The sequence below is a fragment of the Parus major genome, chromosome 3, assembly GCF_001522545.3.
Source record: "Parus major isolate Abel chromosome 3, Parus_major1.1, whole genome shotgun sequence".
Taxonomy (NCBI): domain Eukaryota; kingdom Metazoa; phylum Chordata; class Aves; order Passeriformes; family Paridae; genus Parus; species Parus major.
Window position 1 is genome coordinate 80,732,702 of NC_031770.1, and position 10,583 is coordinate 80,743,284.

Genomic DNA, 10,583 nt, shown 5'->3' on the forward strand with positions numbered 1-10,583 from the left:
CTAGTATTTGCCTTCATGGTAGAAGTGAAGTCATCTTGAAAACCCAAGACATTGACCACAGTCTTCCCTGTTGAGCACTAGGCACTCTTTTCAGACATGGTTACATAGACTCACACCAGGCTAAAAGAATCATCAGCAACTACAGCATTGTCTTCCAGGTGAGCCATGGGAACTTGGCATCGTGCCTTCCAATTCAAGGAGAGCTGAGTTGAAGCTGTTGTACATCACGTAGATAAGGTCAAAGACCTTGAACAGATTTTGATAATAAAGCTGTGAGTAGAGACTGTCTGGTGTCCTCTCATTAGCCTGAAATTCAGGCTACAGAACCATGAACCGTGTCCTGGGTTCAGGTTGCTGGTGAGTCATTAAGCAGACCTTTGTTTTATGAAGGTAAGCTGGATTCCACATAAAAATGAGCTCTATTAATAAGTTGCTTCTGTCTCTCTCTTCTCCTTTTTTTTGTTCAGCCTTTTTGCTCCTCTCTCTAAGACCACATGACTGTTTTCCATTATACATATTTTCTGTACATTTTACCTTTTTCTAAAATTCCTCCCTCTTCCCACTGGGCTGAGGGTATTCCTTCCCCTCTCTACACTCTTCAAACCAGCCGTGGGAGCACCGAGATGAGGGCATAGCCCTTCTTCCCTTTTCCATTGCAGAAGCTGCTGTATATGCAAGGCCAGATGAGCCCTGCTCCTTCTACCCTGGCCTGTGGCTGTGCAAGTGGAGCATCTGTAGTAGAGGTAGAAGCTTATAGGACTTGGGAGGTGTTTGAACTTGTATGTCTGCTACCAAATGATACTGTAGATATCAAATGTAAAAGTTCCAGTTTTGGATGTATTCTGCTTGCTTAAATCTTAAGAAGCACAGACCGGAACTAATGTTTTCATTCAGCATCACAAACAACTAACCATGGAATATCCTGTTACCCTGCACCAACAGATCTCTGGCAGTACTACTGAAGCATTTTAACAAAAGAAAAGCTACTGAAAACTTCTACTCTGAGGGATTTCCATGGAAAATATTAGTCCAAAAATCTGCAGTTCTGAAAAGTTTAGTTAGCTTAGAGACACAGGAACGTGAGTTGTGTTTACTGTGGAGGTTGTTACTTCCATGATCATTACTAGCCAGGGCTTAGTTGGTTTGTCTTGTTTGGGGTTTGCTTCTTCCCCTTTATTTTTGTAATTTACTCCTCGATTAACAACGTGGGAGAAAAATGTGTGTTCTTTTGTCAAAACTGATAAGTACTAAAATCTTATGATTATTTAAACTTCTTTTTTCCTTAGTTGTTTGACTTCTAGAAGTCCTTTCAACATCCATCTGCTCTGATGTGCATTTTTACATATACATTATACATGTGTACATATATATATATTTACAAGTTCTCTTTCCTTTGACTTTAGCTTAACAGTCTAAGGAATTCTAAGCTATCATAATCTTTGTCTGTCTACCTGTCTGTCAGTTCTCATTTGGTGAATTTGAGCCCACTTGCCAAGCAAAACTAGGCTGGATCCACTACTGAAAAAACTCAGAAGTTCCTTTGTGTTTCATGGAAACCATTGGGAGAGGAATGGCACAGAAATTGGATACAAATATCTTCCCCTGTTGCAGCTAAAGTATAAGCTTTTTTCATCCTGACGGATGGGCAGTCAGCACACACATCACTTGGCACCCACCCCAACACGTGCTGCCTCTTCTCCAGCCAGAGGGGTAGGAGACAGAGACATTTTTGGGGCATGCCATAGTGCATTTGGAGGTGGAGACGTGGAACTCTTGCAGTGAGAGATGTAGGAACAGATTGTACACATCTGCAGGAAACCGTATTTTAGCATTTCTGCTGTCCAAGGAATATCTGACATCTATTTGGAAGGAAGTGAGGGTAATTATAGAAGGGTACAGGCAGGGCTAAAGGGAAAAGGTCTTAAATGTGTAGGAAACTGGGCTACATTAGTTCTGCTGCTTATGGCATGACACAGTAGCTTTCAGCCTTTGTTATTCCCATTCTGGAAACAATCCTGAACAGCTTTTGTCCAGTCAACAAATTTTTGATTCATGTTGTTTAGTTCCTTAGTTAGGGAAGGACTTGGTATATAATGGGAGAGGGATTTAATGCCCACAGTTTGCTGCAAGACTTAGAAAAGAACCTATAAGCAAGCATTTACTAAGGGGGAGCTCCATCCAGCAATTAGGGCCAAGGACTAGTGTTATCAGTGGAACAGAAAAAGGATTGAGATTAGGGACTGTCAAGGAAAAGGAAGGATTTATACTGATTTTAACATTGACCAGCCTTTTATGTATCTATCTTCAACTGAATAAAATTTACCATTGCCCTTGTTTCTTAAAGCCAAAAGCATATAGTATAAACAGCTGTAAAAATGCTCACTAGAAATAATATAGTTGAACCTATCACAACTGGAAAGTGTGCTCCTAGACACTCTTTAAATATGTAGACTAAGGGTTTTTTAAAGGACACAGTATCATGAAATGCTTGATTTTCTCTGCTTTCAATTTTAAAATGTTACAAAATAACTTCATTGTTGAAGCATGTATGGCTTACAAATATGCATCACTGATTTGTTTGAAATGTGTTTATGTAGGTCATAATATTCTCTGACCTCTTCAAAATGAAATATTTTATCACTCAGATGTCATTTGTTTTCCAAGCCAGTCTGGCTTGATATATAGGGTTTCTGTAAGTAGTACATTTAGGGTGGCCTCTCCTGGGATGGGCCTGAAGAAGAGCTCTTCAATAGCACCTGCATCAATGTCTCGAAGGGACATGATTAGCTGAAGAATCGAAGAAAACCTGCCGAGGCTTCCATGGAACATTGTTGAGATAAACTCCATCAGGGCTTTCTGAGCTTCCTGCTGCAGTGATTGTACATAAGGGAGCCATCTCAGGACACAACATTCTGTCAAAACAAGAAGTAAAATAACAAATCCTGAGTAAACACTTCTGTTCTGTGCCCTTTGTAATGATGGGTGTCTGGATTTCTAGCTTATAGCACTACTTTCTCTATAGAAAAAAAATAAATGCTTTCTAAACATACTTTTTGGAAAAAGAAGATATGTCTAGCTCAATGGAATTGAGCTCATAATTGGAGCTCATAATTGGAATAAGCATTGAGCAGTATTGTAAGCACATTGGAATCTAGCCCAATACTTTAAAATCCAGCTTTGAAATGGTAACAGCAGGTAATTTTGGCTCAGTACTGATGAAGTTTTCTAGTGTTGTCTACACACTAAATGATACTGAGATGGTGGTCTGGGCCAGTGGAAATATTCCAGCTCTATCAACATCAGGAGATGGAGATGATGGTTTGGAGCAGTGAGCAGCCTCGCAGTATGAAGATGTAGGTTTCCAGCATAGCCCCATCTCCATTCTATTGTTGCCCTGCTTACTAGACTAAGCTGAGGCACTGTGGTTCACCATACTATCTAGGTATTTTCATTACAGTCTGAAAAGAGCAAGAGGAGTGCCTCAGCAAGAGGAGTGCCTGAAGAAGGAGAGGTCTTTGCCCTATGGAATCATGATCAAACCTCAATCACATGCCTCCCATAGCATGTGACCTGCTGGCTCACTGAGGGCATTTGTGGGTGCCAGAACTTGGCGCTAAGGACTCAGTGCTGTGTTCATTCTTTGCCCCTGAAGAGATTGCCTTGCCATGTAGCTCTCAGCAACCTGTTGCCTCCTGCCCTCACTCTTGCAGTCTGGACAGAGGGTGGAACATGCTCTTTGGCATATTTTACAGTGACTGACTCCATACCTCCCTGGAACAGAGTCTGAATAGCTCACACCAGGTGTGTTTCACACAGGATCATTCATTTCAGTGTAGGAAGTTCACACTCTTGCCTAGTGCCCTGTACCAGAGCAAAACCAACCTGGTTGGGTTTCCTTCAGTCTGTATCTGGCTAACTGTTGTCAGCCTTCAGCAGCTCTCTTCTTCCTAAACATCACTGCCAGAGGAGAAGAAGCCTCAGCCAAACCTGCAATCAGGCTAGCCAGAAATTAAAAGTTTGGAAAAGTCATCATCTCCTCCAGGATTACCAGCTGCAAGCTGTGAGGATGGTTCCAAATGTTACATTTTTCATGGAAAAGAAATTGTCAGGATTCTGTGGATTCAGGATGAAGTTGCAATAGTTTATACCTCTTAAAATATGCTTAATTTCCCCATTTGGTCTTCTTTTCTATGTAACCAGACACTGGTTTTAATTTACATATAATGAAACGCTTCTTGTTCTGAGATCTGTTCTAATAATAATCAGTCAAACACACGTTTCCAGCTGAACTGTAAAGCTCTTAAGAGTATCTTTCTTTTTAACAGAAGCCCTGTCACAGTCTTGATGGAGTTTTTGAATATATATCTGGGTACATAAATATATATATGTATAGTACTGATATAATAACAGCACTGTTTTTCACTGGTCATATCTCTTCACTGTGCAGTCCCAATTGCTCTTCAGGCAACTGTCAAAAACACCAAAATGTTTTCACCATGCCTAGTGCTGTTCCTGTGTGGCAGAACAGTCCTACCTGCTCCTTCCTTTGACTTGTTGCCTGGGTCCAAGTAGAAAAGGTCTTGCAGCTGGACCATTCACCCACAGGTACTGAGACAGTTCCAAAGCCACCCAGCCAAAGCTCCCCTGGGAAGAGTGGGGAATGCCAGTATGTTCTGGAGAGTCTGGATTCTGTTGATGCAAGGTGCTGGTTTCTCCTCAGGGGCTGGTGCGCAATTTCTCGTTTGCAGGTTCTTGCTGGCCCAGATATGGTCAATCAGTAATGCAGCCAGAGCCTCCCACACAGAGGTGCTGCACAGATTCTGTTGCTATTTCCAGCTCTAGGGTCCTCAGCATAAGAAGGACATGGACCTGCTGGAATGACTCCAGACAAGGGCCCTGAAGATGATCAGAGGGCTGGAGCACCTCTTTTATGAACACAGGCTGTGGGAGTTGGGATTGTTCAGCCTGGAGAGGAAAAGGATTTGGAAAGACTTAGCCTTCTGCTACCTAAAGGGCTTCACAAGAAAGCTGGACTGTGACTTTTTACAGGGGCCTGTAATGATTGGAGAAGGGGGAATGGCCTTGGACTGAAAGAAGGTAAGTAGGCTTAGGTCAGATGTGTAGGCAAAAATCCTTTACTGTGAGAGTGGTAAGGTGTTGGAACACCTTGCCCAGAGATGCTGTGAATGCCCCAGAAGCTGGCCAGAAGGCCAGGCTGGATGGAACCTGGTCTGGATGTCCCTCCCAATGGTGGGGGGGTTGGACTAGATGATCTTTAGGGTCCCTTCCAACCCAAACATTCTATGATTCTAATAGGAGGACCTACACTCCATCATGCTGCCTGCCACCCTCTTGCCAGAGGGATTTTTCTAATGATAGTAAGCACAACATCCATGCCACAAGAGACCACTCAGGGTGCAAGCAAACCTTTGCAGAGTTGTCATGCTTCTTATCCAAGTGATGGCTACTACAGCTGCATGGCTGGATGTCCTGTTGAGCTCCAGCTCAGGACCCAGCTCTGGACCATTCTGGACCTGGCCCTTCCCCATTGTCTTGGTCAGTTTTGGTGGTCCCAACAGAAGTAAAACATTAAGGGTGGTAATGAGGTACTACATAATCCAAAAGAGAGTTAGTTTACCATTGTAACTGCTGGTGACTTCCTGAAATCTTTTTAGAACTGAGGCCCACAAAAATAGTAGCATTTTGCCAAATATCAAGCTAAAAGTCAAAAAGTTTGAAAACATCTTGCAAATATGTAGAAAACATTTTCTGAGTTTGGTGGAAACTGTTGAAAAACTATTAAAAGTAATAGTTGTGAAACAAGAACTGTACAGATTTGTTTGCAGCAAAGGGTGGTTTGGGCTGTGTATAAGACCTGAGTACTTGTTTCAGCCCAGAGTTGGATGATGACTCTGTTTCTTATGGAGGCTTAACTGAATCTAAGCTTAACTGATGCTGTCCAGGCTGTCTTCTGCAGCTTATGGAGAAATACTCCAGTGAATAGGGTCATCCCACCTAACTTCTGAGTGTCATTCCTGAAACAGTGGAATGTATGTGCAGACAGCATCAAGGGCTGCTGGCTCTCTCATACAGCACCCTGGGGAAGCAGCAGCTCCCTGCTTCTGCTACTTTCTCCTTAAGCAAAACTTGCATTTTACCCACAGAGAAAATAAAAATGCCAGCTAGTTAAACTGTGTAAGCTGCTGCAAATGAGGCCTTTCTCCTCTTATCATCACCCTGGATATAACCAGTGATTCCTTTTAGCCTGATTTTATTGTGAAAAAAGGTTGCACTGAAACAAGCTCCTCTGGTTTGATGCTGCAGCATAGACACTCAAGGCAACACCAAGCATCTGGATGACATTACACCTCAAGAATCAGAATTTGAATCCCATTGGAAACAAATACAAAGTCACACAGCCTTTGAGCAGCCTATAAACCATCCACCACGAGAAATATAATGGAATAACTGAAGCATTCAAGTATGCTTTTGGTGCAGTCCCAAGTACAGCACACTGCTGACAGTGCAGTCAACACTTTGATTGCTGTGGAAGGAGGCGGGGATCTGAGCCAGAGCAGGCTGGAGTCAATAAGTCTTTCCATTTGCTTTAGTGTACTTAGAGCTCAGCTGTTAATGACTCATGCACTCCATGGTGCTGACCGAGGCAACCTTCCTTCCTAAAAAGCCTGAACTTGGGATCAGAACTGAGAGGATGCAATCAGTAGTCTTAGTTTGCTCTGTGACTGCTGTACCAGGCTTTTAATATAAAGATACTAAATTATACAGATGAAGGATATACATACATGAAAGCTGTGTAACCTCAACACAGCCTCCTTTTCCCTGATGAAAATCAGATGGTTATCTTCTCCAGTGTTCATGTTACTGAGGAAGCCTTTGTTAAATTACTTCTGAAGCTCACATCACGTGCCCATGTACCATCTCTCCTTTGCTGTGATGTGAGGGTGAGGCTGCTGGATCACCTCTGAACTGGAAGTCAGTTTGAGGTTACATACATAATTCTTTACTACTTAAAATTTGTCTGATGCAGATTGTTTTGGCTTACAGTGGGTGACATCCTGCACGTATCCAAAGAACCAAAATAAACCACATCAGGCAGAAAAAACTGTTAAATCATGGAATATAGGTTTTTGAGAACATTTAGTTATATTCATAGAAAAGAGTAAAAATAAACATTTGTCTATACATAAATAAAAATGTCAAATATCTTTCTAGATCATATACACATATTCATTTGTGTCTTTTTTGGAAGGACTTACCAGAATTAAAAAGAATAATTCCTTTAAGATAGGCATATTCTTTTGCACTTATGTCCAGTTCCCAGAATTTCCACAATAAATTCTTCATCTTCTGAACTTCTGCTAAAGATGCTCCTGCTGATGAGCTGCCCAGTTCATTCATAGCTGTTGAAGACTGATTGAGGAGGATTTTTTTCAATAAACTGGTGTCTGGGATCTCTCTCAGGTCAAAATCCACCCCTTCTTGTGCCATGCCCAGGACAAAAAGAGGGGCCCAGTTCCGTTGTATGAGGACAAACTGATCCTCCCAAGGCATGTGATAAAAAGAAGGCAAGTTTCTAATAAAAGTTGAAGTCTTCAACAGCACTTCAGAAGCTCTTCTGCATGTGGCTTCTGGTGTTCTCAGGACAACTCTTCTCCTGTCCAAACAAGGGCAGCCTTTGCTTCTTGTGGAGCAGTGGGGACTGCAATACTGCTGGCGCCACTTGGTCTCACTTCCATGCTCTTTGTTAAGGATCTGGTACAGGATGCTTTTAGAATGGTGTGTCTCACACTGACATTTCCCAGATTTCTCAGCTGGGATCTTGGCGGCCATGGAGGCAGAGTTCCCTGTGGCAGGAAACAGCATGTCTGCAGCTAAGCATCAGCAGCAGGGGAGGGCATTTCTGCCACACAGGGAGGCACTGTACAGCTATATACACATGGGCAGGTGCTGAAAAGTGATATGACCCTGATCCACAAGGTTACCTTGAACTTTACCTGCACCAGTGTGTTTTGAACGAGGCGTGGCTGCAAGCTGCTGGCGTCCCTGGGCTGCTGTAGCCCCAGGGGAGTGGGTGGGCATGGGCCAACCCCAGGGGCAGTCCTGGGGATGGAAATCCTGTGTTTCAGAATTACCTCATGTTTCTGTGAGATTTGAGAGAAACTTTAGAAAAGGTAAGCTGTTGGAGCTCATGACAGTGTTCTCTCTTGCATTTCACAAATGATAATTTCAAACACAGAATGTGAGGGCTTAGAGTCAAATAATTTATTATGTTGGAAAAGACCCTTCAGATCATCAAGTCCCACCATTTACACAGCACTGCCAAGTCTACCACTAATCCATGTCCTCAAGTTCCACATTTACATGCTTTTAAGTGCCTCCAGGAATGGTGACTCTACCCTGAGCAGCCTAAGCATCAGGGCATTGATGTAGAACAACACAAGACATCCAGTGTAGTTTCCTCCTTCAGAATATTTCTTCCAGACAGGTTTGTAATTAAATTTTCCTCATAAAAACTGATGAATAAAAAATGGCAATTCATACTACCGTACATGTGAACTTTTGTAGCAGCTCAAGAGCTGAATGATTGTGTTGTCAGAACTCTTCAGTCAATGTCAGGGAACACTAAGCAACAGGAATGAAAGGAACTCAGCCTTAATAAGAAGACATTGATACTTCAAATTTTTGTTACTTCACACTCCACTCTCTTGCTTGCTCTTATACAGGGGAAAAGGTACTAAGTTTTTTTTTCACCAAGCATGATGTTTATGCATTCCTACCATCTGGGATCTTAGCATGTCTTACCAAAACTGAGCATTAAAAACAACAGCTTGAAGGTCTTCATCTGCCAGATCTCCAAGCCTTTGGTGTGTAAAGGCCCCACCACCACTACCAGATGCATAACTGCAAATTTGTGTTTTGCTGCACCAGGTTGGTTTTTTATTTCCATGCTGGGCCAATTTAAAAATTACATTTCTTTACCTCTTCCTGATATATATGTTGCAAAATTTTCCCCTTCTGAAGAGAGGAAAATGGAGGGAGAGATGACTGCTCAAAAGTTGAGAATATTAGGAGTGTAATGCTGCTGAGGTGCAGCTACTGCCCACTGCTGTGGAGGTCCAAGGCACACACAGCACTGAATACCTGGTGGTATTTGCTTGTCCACCTCTCCATTCATTCAACAGGTCCCTGTTGCTGTTCATTGCTGGGATATCAAAGAGCTTTGTAAATTAAATGGCACAACAACAGAGAAGTCCCCAGGATGTCTGCAGAAAGTCCCATGCTTTTTATTCATGATGTAAAATTTAAGCTGGGCTGAGGTTCAATGGAATGAACTCCAGTTACTGGGCCTTTGCCATCAGAGGTTCAGTGTGAATTACCTTGATTGGCTAATGGCTGTACTAGAAAGAGAGACTGAGCTCACTAAAATCATTCTTGCAAAGTGTTTGCTTGTGAAAAGAAGTTCTGTCTCCTAACTGCTGGCGAGCATGGTGATGTTTCAGTAATCTAGGCAGCAGAGTTCTGAGCAGCCCAGCTCCTGTGCTCCAAGAGCAACATCTCATGGTTAACCATTTCACTCTCTTAGTTCATGTCATTATTTCACAGCTCCAATTAACTGTGCTTATGAAAATTCTACTTCAGGTTAAATTGGCTCTTTTCCTACTTTTCTTTTCCTTCCGAGGTCTGCATCAGTCATATGCAGAATCCTGATGTCAGCAACATGTGATATTGGATACCATTTCTATTTGTCATCACTTATTTCCTTTGGTTGTAGATCTACGAGGCAGGAGCAAATTATGTTTCTATCAGAAATTCCTGGTGTATATATATATATATATATAATTACATAGTAACTTGATGAGTGTTTACCAAAAATCAGAGTAAAGGTCACTGAATCAGTATGAGTGCCCAGGATGCATTACGCATTATGAGCTTTCCTGAGAAAATGATTACTTAGAATTATGAGTCAACACTGAATTGCAGGTGAAACTGATCCTGGTCATCCTGATTCAAAATTGCCTGAAATGAACTTTCTGCATGAACCAATTTTCTCAAAGGTAGAAGACCAGCAGCCAAATTCAGCTCTATACTCATAAACCAGGCAACATTTAAATTTCTTTCTAAATCTTACCTGTAGAATGGTTGTAGCCACATGCACCTGGATATAAAGCATCTAAGTCTTGATGCTAAGGCAGCAATGCTTTGTACTTTCAAATGCTAAGGAAGCACACAATACAAATATGATAAATCCCCATGGATTTTTATCTATGTGAGCTTTCTCTAGCATGCTGGCTTGGGAACAATAAGACACAGTTACATCAGTGTTATTTTTCTGGTTTTCATTTATATACTAATTCTCCAAAGAATTTTGTACCATCAGCAGACATTCATATTCTCAAGTTTTGAGGGCACTGCTCTTCAGAATAGTTCACTCGATGCAGTGAGTTGTTTAAAAGAGAATAATAATTTAACTATGGGACAGGAAATCTGACACTGTCCTTATAGTAGAGTGTCCATATGTACATGTTGGACCATACATATGTGCACCATGTATATAGTAACTA

The 10,583-nt window shown here is 41.9% G+C and overlaps 1 protein-coding gene across 2 annotated transcripts; it reads right to left on the minus strand.

Moving 5' to 3' along the window:
• Positions 1-726: 726 nt before the first annotated feature.
• LOC107202581 (nuclear receptor subfamily 0 group B member 2-like) lies at positions 727-7,891 on the minus strand. 2 transcript variants are annotated; one of them, XM_015623473.1, is made up of 2 exons: positions 7,278-7,891; positions 727-2,912 (listed from the first exon to the last, which is right to left on the minus strand). In XM_015623473.1, exons 1-2 carry the CDS (start codon positions 7,882-7,884, stop codon positions 2,638-2,640), a joined length of 882 nt encoding a protein of 293 aa, XP_015478959.1. In that variant the 5' UTR covers positions 7,885-7,891; the 3' UTR covers positions 727-2,637. The 2 variants fall into 2 exon arrangements, 1 of the variants encoding a protein (XP_015478959.1); XR_004496479.1 differs by lacking the exon at positions 7,278-7,891 and adding an exon at positions 4,535-5,833 and having other exon boundaries at positions 2,826-2,912.
• Positions 7,892-10,583: the final 2,692 nt, after the last annotated feature.